This window comes from Numenius arquata, chromosome 1, assembly GCF_964106895.1.
Source record: "Numenius arquata chromosome 1, bNumArq3.hap1.1, whole genome shotgun sequence".
Classification (NCBI taxonomy): Eukaryota; Metazoa; Chordata; class Aves; order Charadriiformes; family Scolopacidae; genus Numenius; species Numenius arquata.
This window is the reverse complement of record NC_133576.1, coordinates 83,856,232-83,878,447: the sequence shown is the minus strand read 5'-3', so window position 1 is coordinate 83,878,447 and position 22,216 is coordinate 83,856,232. Positions and strand designations below refer to the sequence as shown.

Here is a 22,216-nt window from a genome sequence, read left to right as displayed (position 1 = left end):
AGGACTCCATTCAAGTTAATGAAATTCTGATGTCTCTATGCAGTAGGGACTTAAAGGATATTGTATCAGCCCGGTTCTCCTCAAAAAAACTTGGTGGTTTGTTGATAGGATACCCTAAACTGAAAAAACAGCTAAGATGCTATGTTCAGTATTGCCTTCTGATTGTGGTTTTGGTGTCTCAGGAGCAGGCGGTTGTGAACAGCACTCTAAGTGGGGCAGAGAAGGTGGTGCTGCCCCTTGGAGACTGGCAAAACCAACGCAGCATGTGGGGTGGGAGGCCTTTTCTTTACATTTTTTTGGATGTTTTCCTCGTGTACCATCTCTCCAGGTCTGCGCTAGGTGAGATTCCCTCTTCATCTAAAGAGCTCATCCACAATTTGAGGATGGGTAATAGTGACAGAGGAGATCATGCTGTGCTGTGCAAAAGTTTTAAAACTTGCATTGACTAATACCCAGGGATGGATTAAAATGAAATGCACTATTTCTTCAGGAAAATGGCTTCCTACTCTGCTTTCTGCCAGGACTTTTCCTTCACAGCTCATCTTCTACCCTTCTACCTTTCCCCATCCTGCTCTTCCTATGTCAGGAATGGTTTCTTATCTACTCTCATTCCCTTGACAAGTCTATAACTTGCTGTTGCCTGTTTTCATCCCCTAGCTGGCCCTGAGAAAGGCAGTGAGTGGGCTCCTCGTGCCACAGAGGAGTCACAGGCTATCTGCCAGTCACTCAGGTATGTGCTTAATGGGAATGGTGGTCTGGTGGTATTGGTCTGGTGGTTATTTGAAGACCAGGCCATGCATAGAGGGAACGGATGAGGAGAAGGGTCACATGAGAGCCTTGCAGCTGCATGTGTTACCATTGATTAATGAACACTTCAGAGTGGAGAGCAAAAGTAATGAAACATGAAATAAGGCTGCTATAAAAATGTATTGGAGAATTCACTCTGCGGTCATACTTTTGGACTCTGAATATTATGTTGCTAATAGTTTTGTGTTGCTGTTGGGTGGGGTACCTCAGCTGGTCCTGGGACCTCTCTAGATGGTAACTGCAAGTATTGGACTCACATTTTCCTGCAAGTCTTTACTTTTTCTTTTTCTGTGAGACAGGCCTTATTGCCTGTCAGATGTGCTATTACCAAAAGCTGTTCCTTACCTGGTGTGACCAAGCGTACCTTCACTGAGTAAAGAAACGGGCAAAAATGACTTTGTATTTTCTATGGATTGCGGAGAAGGACTTGGTGGTACTGGTGGATGGAGCTGGACATGAGCCAGCAATGTGCTCTCTCACAGCCCAGAAAGCCAATTATCTCCTGGGCTGCATCAAAAGAAGTGTGGCCAGCAGGTGGGGGGAGGTGATTATGCCACTTTGTTCCTCTCTCGTGAGACCCTACCTGGAGTACTGTGTCCAGCTCTGGAGTCCTCAGCCCAGGAAGGACATGGACCTGTTGCAGCAGATCCAGCGGAGGGCCACGAAAATAATCAGAGAGCTGGAGCACCTCTTCTATGACGACAGGCTGAGAGAGTTGGGGTTGTTCAGCCTGGAGAAAAGAAGGATCCAGGGAGACCCGATTGCAGCCTTTTAATACTTACAGGGGACTTATAAGAAAGATACTTGTAAGTATCTTTAAGTAGCGATAGAACAAGGGGTAATGGTTTTAGACTAAAAGATTCAGACTAGATATAAGGAAGATATTTTTTACAATGAGGGTGGTGAAACACTAGAACAGGTTGCCCAGAGAGGTGGTAGATGCCCCGTCCCTGGAAACTTTGAAGGTCAGGCTGGATGGATCTCTGAGCAACCTAATCTAGTTGAAGATGTTCTTGCTCATTGCAGGATGTCAGACTAGATGACCTTTAAAGGTCCCTTCCAACCCAAACCATTCTGTGATGCTATGATTCTATGGATCTGGCACATTTCTGCATCTATTCACTTCTCACCTCTGGACTAAATTTAATACAGAAATCACAGATAGTAGTATGGAAAATCCTTATAGGAGTGGTCGTGTATTATTGCACCATTAATCTTCAGGTGATCACTGAAGGCACTGAACAGGGTCTTATTGTGTAATGCCCCTTTGAGCCACCTCTCGAGGGTGATCCATCCCACCCTGTGCTAGAGCTGGGCCTCAATAAAGGCAAGCATGAACATTTGGGTCTGTGTCTGATCTACTTACCTTTTCTCTCCATTGACCATAAACAGGCACTTCTAGGTCACGATTCATCTTGTCCAAATGTGAGCATCAAGAATAATTAGGTGAATCACACTCTAAAACTGCTTATTTTTCTCTGTTATAATGGAAAATTATAAAGGGAGTACCAGGTGATTAGCTTATATGCTTACACCTGCCCTCTCAATGTCTCCAGGGAGGTGAGGTGAACCTCCTACAGGTCTAAGACAAGTGTGATATATTGCCCCCTGGAGGGTCTTACCCCTCGTCATTGCTTAGGAAACAAGTCAAAGGCAGGCAACTAGCTTAGACTAGACACTTAGCTTCTAAGTTACTAAAATTAAATTAAATTACTGCCACCTTGAATCTGTACCTGCCTCTAATAAGCAACTATTTTTTTTTTGGAACTGTTGGCCATTCTCCAAAAGAGATACCAAGGATTCAGAAAGCAAATGCAGAGAAATTTCTGAGAAGTTTCACATATAATACTTTAGTATTTTATTTCAAGGTTTTATTTAAAATTATACATTTTCTCTTTTGATGATCAATTTTTAACTCCAAAATACAAAACAGATTGTCGCTCCTTTGGTGTTGGCAGGGTTAAGCTGAGTACTCTGACAGGCAAGGAGGTTTTGCCTGGTTGGTTGAGAGCAGATTTGGACCCTTTCTCCATGAGTCTTTTATGGCATCAATCCCTGTTACTTCAAGTTCTTGTTTGTCCGAAACTTGAGGACTGAGAAGATCGCCTGCTGGAAGTTGTCTCCTGTCACTACATAGAGCAGTAAGTTTCCGAAAGTATTTAACGCTGCCAAAGGTTTAGCTATGATAAACATTAAAAGGATTGTGTTCTTCAAGTGGCAGCTAACTGGTCGTACTCGGAGCTCCAGCCGAATCCCTCGGAAGACGTGGAAGGGGAGGAAGCACACATAGAAGACCACCAAGAGGACAACAGCGAGTCTGCGAGCCTTTTGTTTATAGCAAGCCCGCGTGTGGGGCCCAGTAGCCAAGGTGTAAATAATGAGCGCGTAGCACAGAGTCACCGTCAGCAGGGGCAAGAAGAAGGCAAACATCGTCAGCAGCCAGTTATACCACCGACTAGTGTCAAGGTCCTCAGCAGCAGCCAGGTCCGGGCAGATTGTCCTGTTCTGTGTATGCCTCGTGGCAATCAAGATGCCCAAGGGGCTGATGGCCACCAGGGAAATCATCCAAACTACTATGCAAGTCACCACTGCCCATCTCCGGTTTTGAACAAAAAAGCATTTAATTGGGTGGACAATTACAAAAAAGCGGAAGATGCTGAAGCAGCTAAGGAAGATAATACCACTGTACATGTTGAAGTAGAAACAGAAGTGAATAAACTTGCACATGAAGTCTCCAAAAATCCAGTTATTTCCGTTAGCAGAGTAGTGTATAAAGAAAGGAAGCGTGGCTACGTATAATAGGTCAGTGATAGCCAGGTTTAACATAATGATGGTGCTGCTTTTCCAGGGCCTCATCTTGATAAAGTAAACAAAAATTGTCACGATGTTCCCCGGGAAGCACACCAGGAAGATTAGGCTGTAAAGGACGGAGAGATAGGATTTCACCTGTAAGAAATCTTCATCTTTGCAGCTTGTCAACGGGTCTGCGTGGCCTGGCGGAGCAGTGAAATTGCCGGTATGTTCAGATGCCATTTTTGCAGAAATCTTCTTAAAGCTTTACAAAAATCAGATGTTTAGTTTTAATTGATTGGTTGGGACAAATATATTCAGATAAATCCTTTGTGGCTGGGGCACACATTGTATGTTTGACAAGGCATAGTAGAGGGAGGGAACAAGGATTTGCTAACACACCCAGCTCTGACCTAGATAACCTCACTCCACTGTTTAATTTCACCCTTCCCTCTCCTTTAGGTTTAATTTTCATAATGATTAATTTTAGTCCTGCTTTATTTAACCTTCTAAATTGAAGAAGACATTACTGCTTATCTGCAAACCTTCAGGAGTAGAAAGAACAGATTTAGGAAGCTAGAGAGAGTTTGGACTTAAATTTTGCAAAACTGTGAATTAGTCTTAGCCTTTCAGAAAGAGGAGACATACCCACATCTTATCTTCATTAATCTGAGCTAATTGCTGTTTTGTGCTCATAAAACCAGAGATGCTGTTCTGTTCTTCATGAAAACCAAAAGATGTTAGGTTCAGATACAGGCCTGAGGACCTGGTGCTCCCATAACCTGGCAATCATATCTTGTTCCCTGAATATGATCTTACTCTTTTGGGGTCATCAGAGTATAAAACTTGTATGAATGTTTACTTAAAAAAAAAAAATCAAGCTTCATAATGGCATAAAAATGATTTAAAAGATTAAAGACTGTTTCTCAAAGCACAGAGGGAAGGTGGGAAGCACAGGTATTGAGTGAAGGCATTGATCCTGCTTCCCATTTTGTGCAAGTTGGAACTAGATAGACTTGTCTCTGACCAAGTTCTTATCTGCCATGGCCAATTTGGATCTCTCCACAGTGAGTTCAAGCCATAACCTTTCTTGGCAGCATTTTAACCTGAAAGAATGGTACCCAAGGATGAAAATCATCACATCTAACTTCAGATATCAAAAAGTTAGATGCTTAAAGTGGAACTAGTCATCCTAATCTCCCCTTTTTTCATCAAGGGAGAGCTGTAGAATCCTCCAGGACATTATATATCCTCCTAGAAGAGAGGTTTCTAAGATAAATTATTTACTCTTTTTGGCATACCTATTTCTTTCCATTGATGAAAAAGGCAGCCCAAGGTGACTAGTTCAGACCTGCGTGTCTAACCTTTAGATGTCTCAAGGGAGGCAAGAGGTGTACCACTGTGGGTCTTCAACATCTCAGGTGGGCACCACTCCTCCAGATCTTAACCTAGTCCATCTGAGAAAATATTTTAAAGTGACTTCATAAAGTGCTAGACAGTATTCTAGCAAGCCCAAATTCCTCTCTCTTGTCCCAGAAACACAGTCTGTAAGTAAACTAATGTTACATTGGACATCCAGGATGAAGTCATTGCATTAAAAAAGAAAAAAAAAAAAAAAAGAAGAAGACAGAAGTGTACCTTATTGTGGTCCTGGAAATTCTGTGTATAGAATTAAGTTTTGAAGTGACTCAGTTAACAGCATTTAGCCTGTTACTTGCATGAATGTTTCTGCATTATCCTAAGGACTGGTAGAACATGACAAATTTTCTCTGACAAAGCCAGTCATTAAAGCTGGGACAAAACAGGAATTATTTCAGAAAGATGGGTATCACTTTGTTACTCAGGAGCTCTTCAGAGAGAAATTTGAACAGTCTCCCCATAATTTAGTTAAAACACTAATGCTTTTCAACATGAATGTTAGCTCTGGTATAGCAGCTTTGCAGTCAAAGATTCATTAGGTAAAGGCAATGAAGCTTGTTTTAAAGAAATCCAGATTTACATTCAGACAAAAGCTAGACATTTTCTCTCTTTTCTGCTGCTTGGTGATACCACTGTCAACCACATTTATGCCTCTCATTGGTATATTTCAAGTTTGACAAAGTTTTCTAGAATGTTTGATTCATCTCCAGTTTAGTTTTCCTGCACTGCTGATCGGTGCTTCACTGAACCCTCCAAATTGAAAATGGAGAAATATTGCTTACCTGAAAACTTGCAATTCTGCTTCTCCCTTTGATATTGCTTTGAGCAAAAAGCACTGCAAATGAAATGTACTTATGTCTTACTTACAGTGAGTGAAGCAGGTTTTAGTATGGCATGCAACCATATACATTCACTCCCTGGCAGACTGAGACTCCGTGTGGCTGTAAATTAGGAGACTGGTAGAAAACCTCGGTTACCAGCTCAAGTATCAGCTCTTAGACCTGGATGGCTGTATGAGGTCTCTTTTGCCCTCTGTCATTCACGCTGTCTTGCTTTCAGTGGGCAGACCATGCTTTGCTGGCAGCAGTTCTGCGTGCTGAAGTACACCTCTAGTATTCAAATACCAGCGGATCACATTTAAATTAGTGTGTATGTGTGCGTGCATGTGTTTATAAAAGAGAAAATTAAATTCATTCTGCATTTCCTGTGAAGTTAAACCTGATCACCAAAGTAAATAAGACATGTTGCCATTTCAAGGTCAGGTGAAAAACGTTATGACATACTGTCTTCATTAGAAACAGATGTCTAACAAAGTACATTTTTCATCTCGTGTAAGAAATGAAGGTTTCTTTTGGCATGATGTGCTTTTCAGGAACTCTGGTAAACTTGCTGCTTATTTTTGGTGAATAAAATATCTACAGTTAGCACTGGCTGGTTATTACTGGGGTAGCTGAAGTTGCAAACTTGTTTTGAGTCTTTGCTTTCGGGCTTCATGATTCACAAGCGTTGCAATTTTCCATGCTTCTTGAACCAAAAGACTGTTCTTGAATAAAAATCTCATTATCATCCTTAGCTTGAGGAACAAGATGAAAAGAGATTATTATTTAAAAAGAAAAAAAAAAAAAAAGTCATAGGATCTTGAATTTTGAAACTGCTGGCTTCAGTGTCCGAGCTTGCAACCTCATTGATGCAAAGAGGCCCCAGCTGCCCAGCACGGCCAGCAGCCTTTTGGCCTTGGTGCATTTTATAGGTCCTACTCGCTGATGAGGCTTATGATCCGGTATTAAACGAGAAAGCTTTCGTTTCTGAACATTATGTATATTAGTGTAGTTACTGAGAACCATACAGATAAGAATATTTTTTGGAAGACTGTCTTGACTCTCCTTGAGTGCCTGTATCATAGGCATGAGCTGGAAGAAAGCTATCTGTTTTGCTAATCATACTGCAGGGAAAGAGTGGTAGCGGGGACAATCAGGTCTGGGGCAGCAGAAATGTCTGACAACTAGCACATTATCTATCTGTTACCATTAGGACAAGGGCATCATCTCTGTTCTCATCTGACCAAGCTTTTCTCTAGGTCAATGCCCAGAGCACTTTTAAAAAATGTCCGAAGTTTCTCAGTAATTGTAAAATACACTGTCGTGTACCAGCTCAGGGATCAGCAACTGTTTAAATAGCTATTACCCTGTTCCTAGACACTGCATGTGTCATTAGAAACCATTTGTATGAGGCTGTAGTGTTATAAGCACAAGGGGAGCTAATTATAGTTAGGGATCATTTAATGCATCCACTACTTAATCCATTATAACCCTGAGCAATAGAAAACCTGTGCAGCAATGGCTGGTATTTATCCTTCCTTGGCGGTGACAGTGCCTTCTGTGAAGCAGAAATGGGCTTTCCTGGCACCGTAGCCCAGCACTGCCCAGGATTTGGGGCACTGGGGTCTCAAGCAGGCACTGGGGTCACCTCTGAGTATCTGACTCTGGGCAGGGAAACAAAATAAAACACCCAGTTTCAGACCAGTTTCAAGAGAGGGTGACTAATAGAAGGTCACTCATGCAGAGCTGCTCTGCATGGAGACCGAGCTGTGGTCCTTAGCGTACCCAAATCTTGTCTCATCATCAGCTGTAGAGACCACGTGGCTCCAACCTCCCCTCAGCCTCCCTGCATCCTTCACCAGGGTTTCAGCAACTCTTCATTGCACATGGACCTTTGGAAACATTGGCTTCAATTGCAGCCATGTGACTGGCCCAGGGGCTCATGTCAGCGTTTGGGAAATTATGGATAAACTAACAAGGGCCAATTGTGAATATCTAATTGAAATTGCTTGCCTGGCATGGTGTAGGATCTCTATGAATAAAGGCTTATTCTGCAGTATGACGTTCAGCTCTTTAGTCTGTGGGCCTTTTCTCTTTACCAGTAATTTCTCCACCTCATGTCCATGGACCTTTAAAGTTTGCCCATGGGCAGACCAATCTGATCCTTACCAAAACCATGGCCTTTTGTGCTTTAAGGCTATCCTCACTCTGCTCCTCCTACCAGCACTGGAGGGAAAACAAAACACCCTGTAGTTTCACAGTTCACTTAAGTGACTCTAATTGCAGGCTGCTGTCAAAAGAGTTGGCAGCACCACCTCCCTCCTCTCATCCTAAACCACGTTTTCAACGGCCCCAGCACTTGTCATGGCATGTGTTGGATAAGTGAGCTGATTGAAAACAAACCAGTTTTCTTATTCTTCGGTTAGTTTTCTTGCATTTTGGTGAAGGGCTGGGCGTCCTCTCATGGACCCGTGGAGAAGAGGAGGCTGAGAGGAGATCTCATTGCCCTCTACAACTACCTGAAAGGATGTTGTAGAGAGGTGGGTGTTGGCCTCTTCTCCCAAGGGAATAATGGCAGGACCAGAGGAAGTGGTCTGAAGTTGCGGCAGGGGAGGTTTAGATTAGATATTAGGAAGAATTACTTTACTGAGAGAGTGGTCAGGCACTGGAACAGCCTGCCCAGGGAGGTGGTGGAGTCGCCATCCCTGGAGGTGTTTAAGAAACGTGTAGACATGGCACTTCAGGGCATGCTCTAGTGCCCAAGATTGTTGGGTTGTGTTGGTTTTTTTTTTTTTTTTTTTTTGGGTGTGTGTCTGTGTGTATGGTTGGACTCAATGATCTCAAAGGTCCCTTCCAACCATGAAGATTCTGTGATTCTGTGACCAGGGGCAAGATGAAGACAGCAGAGGTAGACTAGCTTGCGCTGACAGTGAGGTTGCATGGTGGGTTCCTGCTGTAGAGTGGTGTTTTTCTTGCCGTTACCAGCAAACAGCCACCCTCAGCTGAAGCTAGTCTCCAGCAATGGTCTCCCCAGACACAGCACTCATCTCTCTTTCAACAGTCTTCCAGGTAGGATGCATTGATTTATCAGATGGGCTGCCATTTTCCCTAATTCGATGAGTATTGAGAAGAGTTGCCAAGACCAGTAATCCAATAGCAAAAAGCTAGTTGTTTGCACCTTTCCTGAAACAAACATTATAAAATCTTATAGCGTTCATGTGTTTAGTCACTGTATAGAAAGAAAACTGGAATGATTTGGTGGCAGTATTCTTAATTAAATATTTCCTCTTAAAACTTTATACTGTAGGCTGGGTCAGTTATCCCAGAGTGCATGATGCGAGTAGGATCGTCTTTTCTTATTGTATTCTTCTTTCTGTTATGGCAGAGTGAACAGGATGCAGAGGATGACAGATGAGTTTGCATACCTGGAGCACACAGTCTGCTTCAAAAACTTCCAGGCTAAAATGCAGCAGTGAAGAATAAAGTGCAATACTTTCGTTTTGCTTTGTGGCTGGTTGCAGACAATGCCTCTTTCCTCCGAAAGGGCTGGCCATTAGCTTTTACAGGCTTTGGGGCAGAAGAGGTCGTAGCAGGGCTTTTTGCAGTGTCTCAGCATCACCACTGAACTTGACTGTAATTAAGACTTGTAGGCATGAGGGTCATCCAGTGCAGGGGCCGTTGTCATTTCATATGATCTGATCTAAAATCCACAGGCATGAGTGGAAGACTCCTCCCAAAGTCAGACCTTTGGGCATGACAGCACCTGGTGCAGCACAGTAGAAATGGCAAAGATAGCTCTGATTAATAACTGTGTAGAAAAATAGGCAGTTTGTTGGGCAAGGGCTAGGCTCGAGAGTGTTAAGAGCTTTCATTATACATTTTACTTTTGGTTCAGCAAACATAATCTTTCCACGGGCTATTTTCCTTAGCAGACATACACTGGTTTGGCTGATCTTACTCTGTGTGTGATTGAATACCTAATTACAGTTGTTATCAGTCCACGGTTGGGAGATACTCAGTTCTGTTGAGACTAATACGGTGTGTCTTCATCACATGGGGAAATCAGCTCCGGCTCTCCCTTCGTATTTCTCCCCTGAGACAGATTGGTAAGGGCAGCATTTTTTTAATCCCCAAATGCATGGTAACTCTAAATTAATCACAGTTAAATGCTGCCATCCAATTATGTAGGTAATGGAGACTGTTAATGAAAACTCTGGAAAGGAATATTTTACCTGAGGAAAATTGCATATATAATCTAGACTATAAGCAATGCTGCTGCCACATCAGCTGAGCAGAAGTAGTTCGATACCATTCCAAAAATAGCCTGTATGGATGGATCAGAGGCACTCTTTTGTGGCTAATATTAGTCCTTGAAGTGAATTGGTGCTCGTCAACTACAGGGCATAGAAGATAAAATCTACTGCAGCCCTTAGATGAGTGCTGAACTTTCAGAAGGTAAGTTGCCCCATGGGGAGTGGGGAGAGGAAAGACAATGGCACCATTTGCCTGCTCAAAGACAGCATGTGCTCAGGTACCTTGGTACAGCACAGGCAAGACCATAAACGGTGAATAAAAAGGGCTGCAGGAGCACCCAGCTATGAAGTGGCCTTAAACACAGCAGCTGCGCCAGTTAAAGTTTTCCCAGCAGACACTAAAAGCCAAACTAAACTCATCAGAGATGTGACAACAGTTGTAATTGTTTTAGGTAATGGGGCATTTCCTGAAAATGACCCAGCTTAGTCGGTCTGAAAACAGAGAGGACCAATTTGCTGCCTTGTTATTTTGGTTTTTTTTTTCAATTCCAAGACAAAGCAGCCTCTAAATTCTTGTGAGATGAGGTGTACATCCTTGGCTTCCAGCAATGTGTCAGTACAGGATTCAGCAAAGGGTGCTGTTAATGTGGCCTCCAGCGTACAAGCAAGTTTTCAGTCATTGAAAATATATTCTGTTGTGGTGCTGCTGCTCTTGCAATTTGTTCACAGGGTGCTGTGGCAAGTGAAGGAAAGTCTGCCCTTTGCCTTAAGCCACTCTAATAAAGCTTTGTCTTCAGAAAGTGACTTGTACTGTCACAGTCCTCTACACATGGATTTAATATACACAGGCAAAGATGAGCCTTTCTATTAGCCAGATACCATTCCATCAGCTAACATGAGCCCTTAGCTAATGCCTGGCTCTTGGCAGGAGGACCCTGGGTCACCATTACTGTGCTGGTCTCCTTCTGGGCCCAGCTCCCGCCTGCTGAAATTCAGAAATGAGCCTTTCCAGCGGGACTGGTGCCAAGAAGAGCACAAGGAGGACAGGGAAGGGAGCTCAGCCATGTAGGATACACTTAATATTTAAAAAGCATCATTTCGCTCCCAAGCTTCTTTCTTTTAATTCTTTTCTTCAGACAATCACTGAAGTTATAAACTGCTAAATTTGTTGTTTGCGTTACTAGCACTTGTTTCTGATAAGGTGAGGTAATTATCAGCTAGAGTTTTACGATCATAAAGCAATATGTAGAAATAATTCTCAGTCAAAGTGAAATTAGGAGGTTGCTTGACCACAGTGGCAAAATAGACAAAACTAGAAACCTGCAAGGAAATGCCCTGCAACCTGTCATTTGTGTGTGGAGTCAAAGGTCTTGTATTTTTCAGAGAAATCTCCCCTGCTCTCCAGGAGAGACCTGTGCAAACAGGGAAGGTGTTCAGGTTCCTTGTCCCAAAGCCCTCCCATTGCATCTCTTCTGGTACAGAAACCCCTCTACCAGCATGGGAGCTTGAAGGCAGCTCTCTCTGCTCCCCCCCGCTGGCCCAGCTGCTCTGCCCGCCTCACCCCCAGAGTCATGCAGCTTCACTGCCTTTGAAAGAGTCTTGTGCTCTTTAAATTATGCTTAAATGCTAAGTATTATTATCCTCAGGCAATTAAATGGCTCTCCAACTATTCAGATTGGGTGGAAGTGCAGGCTGTCGAAACAGTCTTCAAAGAGATAATTCATGTAAGCTGAGCAGGTGGAATTCATACTTTCATATTTTTTTTTTAAATCTAACCTTTTTCCTGTGGCTATTTTGTGCTCATCTAAATCAAATATAGGGAAGAGAGGTGCTCTTCTCTGCAGAGGCTTTCTCTTGCTTTGCCTTTCTATGCTACCGTTCACCAAGAGCTTCAGGGCCGTTCCTGGGCTTTGGTGAGATCTCCGTCTGTGCTGTGAATGTCATTCTGTCATTCTGAAGAAAGAGCAGTGGACTGACTGCATTGGTTTATATAGGCCAAATGCAAAAAAAAATGTGGAGCACTGGAAAATCAGAGTCACATGATTTGCAAAGTAGCGTTTTGCTACCGTTTGTGGTTGAACTGGTTCCTGCTGGAGCTCTGTAAACCCAGTGGTACAGTATAGTGATGAAATGTATTTTTGTTACTGGTCTCAGAGCTGGCACTGCCTATTTTAAACACTGTGGCAGTACTTATTAAAGTTTGCAATAGTAAGGAGATGGAAGAAGTCACATCACCATGGGACAGAAGATTACACTTCTCCAGAAAAGTGAGAAAGTAAAAGACAATTAGAAGAAGCTCTGTGCACTTGACCCTGGCTTTCTGTTTTTCCAAAAGGGACTGTTTAATAATTTGTGGTAAACTGAAACGACACAAAGCATTGAAGGATATAAAAAACACAATGCACTGCGTGATTAGGGTGTTTGGGGTCAGGCCAGGTATTTTAGCCATTACTCTGCATGTTGCCAACATACAAATCTCCTGCTGCATATTGGCGTGACTGATGGCCTGCTGGAACCTGAGGAGGGAGTTGCTAACCAGGCTTTTGCATCAGATTTCGCACATCGTATTCAAAGGAGGTGTAAACTGGTGCATTGCCACTGGCTTTGGAGCCAAGTTAATTCACCCCAACAGAGCATCTAATCCATTGGCTTTCCAGACACAACCATTGAAAGGAACCGAGGGCAGGCACCTCCTCTCTCTGAAGAATTTTTTTGGTGTGTGCAGCGAGATGCCTGACTTTCCTGAAATCCTCTGTCCTGATTTAAAGGGATTTTGTCCACAGCATTGCAGGAGATGGGGCAGAAGGAAGCTCCTCAGGACATGCTGTCCATCTGCTGCCCCAGACAGCATATCCTTGGCAGTCCCTGCAGATGCTTTTCCAACCTCTTCTAAAATCTTCTTTCTACCAAAATACTCTGCTTCTCTGTGCCCACAGGACATGTTGCCTCATCTCCAACATCTTCCCGATCTAGTCCTAGCAAGAAGGAATTCTGCTTTCTGGATAGAGGTCACATGTGTGAAGGTCACCATCTTCCCTTCAGTGGTGCTTCTCCTAGACTGAACAATTATTGGTCCCACAAACTTGTTTTGATTTTTTTTTTTTTTTGAACTTCTGTTCTGGTCCTTGTCTAGCAGGTCCCCATCCTTCTCGAAGTGCAGTGTCAGACCAGACCAGACCCAGGCAAAAGTTACCAAAAGCAGAAGGGTTACTCATCCTGCCTGGTAGTCTGTGCTCTTATTTCTATGTCCCATTCTGCTGTTTGCCCTTTTCACAACAGCACAACGTATTTGACTGATGCTCAGCTTGTAACCTGCGTAGCCCTTCGATTCTTTACTGTGGTACTGCTGCCTAAGCAGATAGTCTAGATTTGTGCAGTTTTGCTTATTTTCCTACAAACATAAATTTTGCATTTGTCCTCATTGTATTGCATCCTGCTTTTTTCAGACCATTTCTCCAATTTCTGTAAATTGCTTTGAATCTAATGCTGTCCGCCAACATGCCGGCAGTCCCTTCACTTGTCATCTGCATTCTTAAAGGGTATACTTTCTACTCCATTGCCCAAATCACTAGTGAATATAATAAGGATGAGCTCACTGCATAATCTGGATTTGGATGGAAAATTTTGCCATGCTAAACATCCTAGAACTGGGCCTTGTGCTTCTCTCTGAGAAACTCCCATCAATATTATCTGTGCCTGGAGTAGCAGCTCAAACACAGCTCCCAGAAGCACTGGCTTCTGTGCAAAATCTGAGAAAAGAAGCAAAATATCAAGTTTTGTGTCTTTTGTGTCCCCCTCCCAGAACATTCTAGAGAGAAATCTGCTCCATCCCAAGAAAGTAGCTGAGTGCTGCTGAACCATCCTGATGGACAATGCAGCAGCCCTCTCCATCCCACCATCACTGGCTTCACCATTCTCTGTCTGGGACTGCTTGGCTAGCTGGGTAGCTAGCCCGGATGCTGCCTACTTGGTTTCTGCCAACATCGTTGATAGATTGAAGACATTCACCTGTAGCATTTTGATTGCCCTTGCATTATGGAGGCTTCATTCTGCTCCCTGACCCTGTCTTCCAGCTCAGGGGCCTGGCTACCCAAAGAGCAACTGGTCTTACCATTAAAGACTGCGGAAAAGAAGGTATTAAGTACTTCAGCCTTTTCCTCATCCTTTGTCACTATATTTCCACCCACATGCAATAAAGGACAGAGATTGTCCTTAGTCTTCCTTTTGTTGTTAATGTAGAAATATTTTTTCTACATAATGTAGAAACTGCCTCCCAAGGGACTCTGTCAACCAGGCCCCTGAATAGGCCAAAGTCTGCCCTATGAAAGTCCCACATAGCTGACAGGTCTCCTTACTTATCTGAGAATCAAAAATGCTATCAATAAATTGTCTACCAGAGAGGGCTGTGCAAACAATAGAAAGAGGGGTTCAGCAGTGATATAGTTTATTCTTTCTTTGAAGACCTGGTTTGGAAGATGCTTAGTTGGCCATTTCAGCCTCCAGTATCTCTAGCTCATCCACCTGGGACCAGAAAGTTTTAGGGTGGAAACTTGTGTTGATGAGATGATGCATTTCATGGACTCCCAAAAGACAGCAACAGGCAGCACTTATTGTACAGCTGAAGCTAGGTGTGTGGTCTAAGCTTTGTTAAATTGATGGAACAGCCTTCAAAGTGAAGGCCTCACAAGTGAATATGTAAGAGGGTCCCAGAATAAAGGTCATTTCTCTATATTTCAATATCTTTAATTCATACAAGAAAAGGAAATTTTGTACAAAATTTGACATCAACTGCCCCCCTGAGGCAACTACTTGGTGAAAGAGCACATCTGCTGAGATCCATCTGTTCCTTACCAAATCCAGCTTCTTGACTCCCTGCAAGAGAGATTTTCTACTTTTCACCTGCTGTCACAGGCTTTTGTATAACAATAATTCTTTCTTCAACAAAATATTACTTTTTTTTTCAGAGTGGTGAAGACAGGAGATTTTTGCATGAGATCTACATCGCTTGAAGTTTTTCTCCCAATTATCATGGCAAGGACAGGTGGTAAACGTATCGATAACCATAGAGAAATGTGATCTCTTGAAATAGTCTAGCAGACACCAAATGCAGCCCTATGCCAAATACTAGCTACTTCTTTTTAGCCAATGCCAGTGTCCAGCAGAGCTATCATTCACACCTTACAGTACAAGTCAGACAGAGAATACATAATTTAACCTCATTTGGCATGGCTGTCTTTCAGATTTAATGCTTCTTCCTTTGCTCCCAATATTGTGCTGTGAAAATCTCTTTGCAACGGATTCACATGCCTAAAAGCAGTGAAAACACATGCTGCTGCCTGAAGGGCTCCTTTCTTTGGCTCATTAGGGCCACAAATGTAATCCTTCTCTGGGCACACCTCCTATTTAGTCTTTGATGTGACAACTGTGGATACTACTGCCTGCAGTGCCATGTCTCATCCAGTTTCATCAGCTCACTTTGGAGAGAGAGTCATTGCCACCCTCAAGACTATATGGGACCAGCAGATGGGACCCATCCAGAACAGAAGGGCAAGGTTTCCTTTCAAAAACCCACATCTGTTTAGGGGGCAGACGAGATAGTGCAGCACTTGTGGTAGCAAACATTGCCATGCCGGTCTTCCAAAGTACAGTTAATTAATTCTTTAATTATCCTAGCTGAGGGAGATGTCCCAGCTGCAGGAACACCTCTGAGAGCTCCGCTTCTTTGATAGGTCTTCTTTGGTTGTTACCTCTGTCAGCATAAACAAGTTACATTTAGAAGACAAAACCAAATCCTTGCTTAGCATTCAAAAATGCCATTTAGCTCATATAGGTGGTGCTTCTGGGTCTTAGGCCATCTTTGTAGATCTGGAACTAAATTAGAGAATAAACTCTGAATTCCTTTGGCTTCTCTAGCATTGGTCTTGTTGAATCAGTGTGAAAGCCTGCTTTGGAAAAGTAGGATGTGTGGTGAGAAAATCTCTTTCCCAGTGCCCTTACCTGCAATGCAAGGAGCTCCCTGAGACAGTCAGGCTCACCTGGAGCATGATCTGCTCTTTCAGGGAGACCAGGAAGAAGACGACATGTTGATGACAGTCATACTTTCCATTCCTGCAGCAAGGTTCAGAGAAACCTTGTCTGCATTTCAGCAGTGGAGAAATGTGTGAGGAGGAAATGCAAGCCATTATTTCCTGCAATAGTAGAGTGGTCATAATAAAAGAGAGATATAAATCCACAGTTTGATATTTCTGGCAGTCAGGAGGGGGAGAATTCACTGTTGTCCCAAAGTGGATAAACTCTAGCTCCCTGCATTTATCCTTTATAACTGTTTGGTATACTAAATTGGCTCCTGTCACTGTTTGTAAGATAACATCCGTAGGGGAAAGATCAACTGTATTTTATTTATGATTTACATGTTTATAACCGCATAGCCACTCTAGCTATATTTGATTTAAAGATACAAACTAGAGATTGTGTTTCTTTAGAGAAAGTTGGAACAATGCTCCCACCTTGCTCTCACGGGTGGTATGAACATCATTTTGTTCTTCCTTGTCCTATTTTCTGCTGCTTCTCCAGTCCAGACCTCCTTTACCAAATCAGACAGTTTTCCCGCATACTTATGCTTTCCAGAGTGATCCTTTTAATGGAAGAGTTTTGTCTACCCTCTAGTGGGAATTTGAATTATAGCACCTGCGGAGCCCAGCTGAGGGAGTATGGGAGGCTGTAGCATCTTGGGAATTACCTGGACTTACTGCAGGACCCATCTTCCTGGTGTTTCCAGCAAACACGATGCCCCATTGCTGTTCTTCCCTTCCCTCAGTGAGATTCAGGTTTGCATTTTGGGAAAAAAAGGATGGGGGTTATGTTTGCTAGGATTTTTTCCCTGTAGAGGGACAGATTTAGATTTTCACTGGTGTTTGTCAGCCAAATATTTAGCTCTGATAAGTAAGTATAGCAGTATTAATCATGTTGAACAGAAGCAAGAATGAAAACTTAGAAGGAACGTGAAAAACCTGCATCATAACTCCATTTTCCCTTCTGCCAGTAAAAGCAAACTTCTGACTTCCGTACCTGAAGGTAGAACACGGGCCAGTGGATCTGAACTAGGGTGTGCCAGGGAGGGAGGGGCTGGCCCTGAGGTGGGTTAGCTGGACCCGTGTGCTCTCCCAGCATCGGCAATACGTACATGGTGAGCCGTGGTACCCTGCCCCTCAGGTGAAGGCATCTTGCTAGTTATGGAACCTCTTTCTGACCTTTTACACCCCACGGAGAACAACTTCCCAACCTGTGGTGCGATGCACACATTTTAGCCTGAAAGGTTTTCCTATATGCTGCAAGTATTTCGTGTTAACCTCCAAATTAACAAGTACTTGGTACAAACCTGTAAATGAGATGAACACAGCTAATTACTGGCTTTCAGCTGAGATCACACGCAGTGGTAGCCAAATAACTCTGGTGATAAAGAGCTAGTTCCCCAAAACTTCTGAAGGAAAACAAAAGTGCGCCTTTCACAGTTGCAGAGTACAACGTTAGGGATGAACCAGGGCCTGAATAGCGCAGACACTGCTCTAACTCAACTTTTATTACGAAGTGCCACAACTGAGCAATCAAGACTCCCTTGAAAATCTTACCCTAAGCCTAAAATGCACTTTGTAAAAGCTCTGGGCTAGGAACTGATCTCTTCCCTGCTTGGCTGCTAATTTGCTTTGTGACCGGAGGCAAGTCACTTAACTCCACTGTGCCTCAGTTTCATCACCTGTAAAATAGGGGCGATATATAAATATCTCAGAGCAGCTTACTAGCAGAAAGGTAAATGTGAGGAAACTCCTGTAGGCAGGTGCTTCTGCCTTGTCTGTTAAGATAACTTCCCGTTGATAAAAGGCATCGTGAAGTGAAGGAAAAAAGGAATTTTCAAGAAGACTTATGGCTTGAAATTGTTGCACAGTACATTTGTATGCCACTGTCTGCTAGGTTTTCTTCATTATTGCTGAGGCCATAAGTGATTGGGCCAGCCTGCCTCACTCAGTGGAAAATTGCCCCTTTGGGATCGTTTGGGGCTGGAAATAAATCCACTCATAATGCTTCCCCACTTTGTGCCGTCACCTCCTTTTTGCCCAGCTTAACAGACCTGTAACAAGAACAGAGCAGGAGGAGTTACCTTGGATGCCCTTTGAGGCCCCTGCAGAAGAAGGTGTCTTCTAGCCCTGTCAGCTGCAGGTCCAGGGCATCACTTTGCACAGTGGCTGGCACCATGAAAGTCCTTGAAAACTGGAGGAGAGATGTGAGAATATCACAGAGTGCTCTTGTGGTAATACCAAAGTACCTTGTCACAGATCCACTGACAAAATTCTGCCAGATGATACACAGGAATTGGCTTGAAAGCACCCTGGAATGCAGCCAACTGGCTCATGCCAATCGGGGGTAAACAGGAACCACAAAGATTTTGGCAGAACCATTAGAAGGGCACAGAATGAATTTCCTAATAATTTTTCCAAAAAGCTGATGGGTCTTGAGCAACAGGCTGGATGTGGTGAAGTGAGAGTGGAGGACCAAGCAACCTGGTATCAGATTTGCCAACTTGGGTAGTAGAAAATGTGCTGGAAATACAACCATATTTAATGAAAATACGTGAAGGAAGATGTGTCCAGGAACTATACCTTCTACCTTGCTTTATTAGATTCAGTATGGCATTGTCTGTCTGTGCACAAAATTGTATTTCTTTCTTCTTCGCCTTACCTTCTTTCAATATTTTACAAAGTAAAAGGAAATCCATAAAGTAATTTGGAAAAACACATCTTTTCCTTTTTTTGAAAAAAAAAAAAAAAAAAAGAAGCAGCTCAGAACTTTGTTTTCCTTGTAAGAGTGGAGACCACCCCCAGTACTACAGCTTCCAGGCAACCTCCTCTCTTCTGGTTTAGAAATCACTGATATCAACCATTTTGGGGAGCAAAGAAACCAAGGAGAGATCTTAGAAGATAAAATACCTTTTAATTCAAATGCCTTTTAAGGTTCTAGCAATGATTAATCAAACATACTCTGCATTATACTTGCCTGCAGCAGCCCTGAAAAATCATGTTGCTTCTGCGTGTTATAAAAAAAATCAGCATTTGAGCTTTAAATTTTATTTTGGAAAGACACCTAGCTCAGTGTATACCTACTTTACTTTTTCTCCTTCTGGGCCCCAAAGTACAGTTCTGACTAAAAGCAAGAATTTATTTTTTTCTCCAGCTTTAGGAGGCATCCGACTCACTCTGCTCTCCACCGCAGCAGTCAGCAGGCTAGGGCATCAAGTCAGCAAGACACCTTAGTCAAAAGTACTGCTCTTTTCCAGTTGCTATTCAGAAAACAGGCCTTGAAATAAATTTTCTTTAGGGTAAACTCTTTTATTCCTTCCTAGACTTGATTGCGTGGCCTTTACATTGAAGTGACAACAGTTGGCACCGTTGAATGCCTCTACTTTCCAAAACGTTAAGGGAGCTGTGAGGGAACACACAAAGTATTTCCCTTTACATCTGTCCTCCTCTGCTGGCAGGGAAAGGCAAATACAGTTTGGGGCTGGTAGGAGTTGAATAGCGATGTGTTCGTTTATTGTTTCCTGCTTTAAAGTTTAGGTTCACTCAACCTGCATTTTTCAGAGTAGAAAATACCGACAGATGGAAGCAGTCATTCAAAGTTTATTCTGCTGGTTTAGCTGTATCAGCAAAATGACAACATCTATCTGAGGTCTAAATGACTCAGTGGTGAGCCTGGCACTACCCTCCACTGCGTGTGGTGGATCACTACCACGCAGTTACACTGTACTGCTAATGCAGCAGCATCCCAACTGCACGTACTGTTACCTCGGGATAAAATTGCAGCCTTGTCTCACGTCCATATCCAAGACAGACCTTGTACGAGTAGACTGTTCTCAAGTTATTTTAGCCTTTCTCTCTAGAGAAAGCTGTTCACTAAGCTATTCATTTTGATGCTGCATGCAGTCTGCCTCACACTCTCTTCTTAGGTGTTCAGTATGACACAGAATTGCTTGAAAGGCTGGTAGATGCGGCCAGGTTAGGAGAGATTTTATAGCTTATTTTTTTTAATGCAGAGCATTACAGTCAGTATTTTTGCTCCTTGGGAGATCTGAGTACAAGGAGAGTCTTCTGCTTTCACTTCTTATGGGAACACATGATTTGGGGAGAAAAGGAAAAAGAAATTGCTGATTGCCTTCCCGTACAATTAAGGGTAGAAAATAGCTCTGCTACACTCTGTGACAGTACGTGAGTCACTGTGAAGAATAAGGTTTGACATGTCTACAAAAGCAGTCAGCAATTCCAAAATTTCATCTTTAGCATCATGAGAGTTGACATCCCCCTGAGAGGTTTACCTTGCAAAGTTATTCTCGTGGTCCCTCTGTGTTCCCAGGCAGAGAGCAACTTGCTTGAGTTGACATGACTGTCTTTGCAGACAGACCTACTAGGGACTTTTGACAGAAGCCTGGTTACCGGAGCATAACTATGCTGTGAATTAGCCTGCAAGAGTGTAGTAATTTATGTAGCTGTGTTGTCACACTGGGTACAGAGCTTGGAAAGTGTCTCCTGTTTACTGCAATCGAAGCACTTATCTTTGTTTCTGCAGTAAACTTAACAGATGCTAAAAATAGAAGCTGTCGAGATGTCACCCTGCACAGTACGCAAAAGGAATGAGTTGCATGAGATAATGATCTCTCAGTCCTGCAGAACACCTGAGCAGTCCTTGAATGCTTTAAATACGCCTGCACTGAGGCTGAGCTTTCCTCCTTTCTCAGACCCAGCCACACTACTGGAAGATGTGACTGCCCGTCTCCTGGAGGCTCTTGCCCCACCAGCAAACTATGGCTCCCAGGATCATTTCCTAATCTAATTTGGCACTTAAAAATCAGCTAGTTTAGCCAAAACTAAAAGAAGAAAGGTGGTGGATGAGCAGGTGAGACAGGAAGAAGGCAAGCAAACAACAGCTTTGTTAAGGAAAGAGAGGAGGAGGACGAGGCAAAAAGGTAGCCCCTCTCCAAGTCACTGAATCTGTGGGACTGCACTCTTGCCGTTAGAGATAGAAAGCCTTGAACACTTCCATTTCACACATTCTACTTTTGCTTGCTCCATTTTATATTGTATGTGTAGTTGTATTGAAGAGCTTCTGCTTGTGTGTGATAAGCTCAGCTTGGGCTTGAGAAGGAAGAGCTTCTGAGTACAAGAATTAAAAATGCTCTGAGAGAGGAAAAAAGACAATTTTTAATCCACTTCTTCAGATGTGTATGTGTGAGTGGTAGACACATCTTGTGCTTTCACTTACGTGGGAGAGAGAGTACAGTGTACAGTGTGTTTTTGACCACGTTGGAGAGCTGGGTTGTTATGAATCCATGTCAGAAAAGATTTATTTCATGTGAATCATTTTGTGTATTTGTGTAATGTGTGGATTTGAATCAACCATGCTTATGTGAAACCAGGTAGCTTGACCATGATTGATCACCATCTAGTGGCAACCTGTAAAATTCAGACTTTGACAATAATACAGAAGAGGATAATCAGAAAACATGTCAAAAGGTCCTCTGGCACTGCTTCTGAAAGATGTATGTGATGGTTGAGCCTTTACCAAATAAAGCATTTTAAATATCCACAAGGCATGTCAAACACTATGGTGTCATTGTTTGTCCTACTTAGGTGCCTGTGTGCACTGGGGCATGGTGCTAACCCGCAGCAGATACCCAGGCTTTGCCGGCAGTACACTGGTTGCTGCCGGCCAATTACCTGCCCGAGCAGAGCTGTGGCAGCATGGTGGGATGAGCTCTGGTGCCAGCGATGCTCCTGGGCACCACTTGTTTTGCTAGCACCAGCAACACATGCCTAATCGCAGAGCCTCATGGCCAAAAGGGGCCTCCAGAAGCCAGGCAGGCTTGTGTCCCTCTTGCGCAGCATCTGGCTAGCCTGCTCCTAGAGACACATGACTGTGGAGGCTTCTCTTGTCCTCACCAGGGCTTCATCACACATCATTGAGATAAAGTCCTTCCTGATATCTGCCCTTCAGGGGTCTGAATACCATTTGGTTTTCTGCCCGGTTCCTTCCCCTTGGGATGTTTCACTGAGTGCTCTTACCACGCTCCTCTCATCTGTGTCT

At 43.3% G+C, this 22,216-nt stretch overlaps 1 protein-coding gene across 1 annotated transcript; it reads right to left on the bottom strand.

Moving 5' to 3' along the window:
• Positions 1–2,865: 2,865 nt before the first annotated feature.
• On the bottom strand, positions 2,866–3,840 carry LOC141470574 (2-oxoglutarate receptor 1-like). Its single transcript, XM_074156707.1, has one exon. The coding sequence runs from the start codon at positions 3,838–3,840 to the stop codon at positions 2,866–2,868; it is 975 nt and encodes a 324-aa protein (XP_074012808.1).
• Between the last annotated feature and the right edge of the window lie 18,376 nt (positions 3,841–22,216).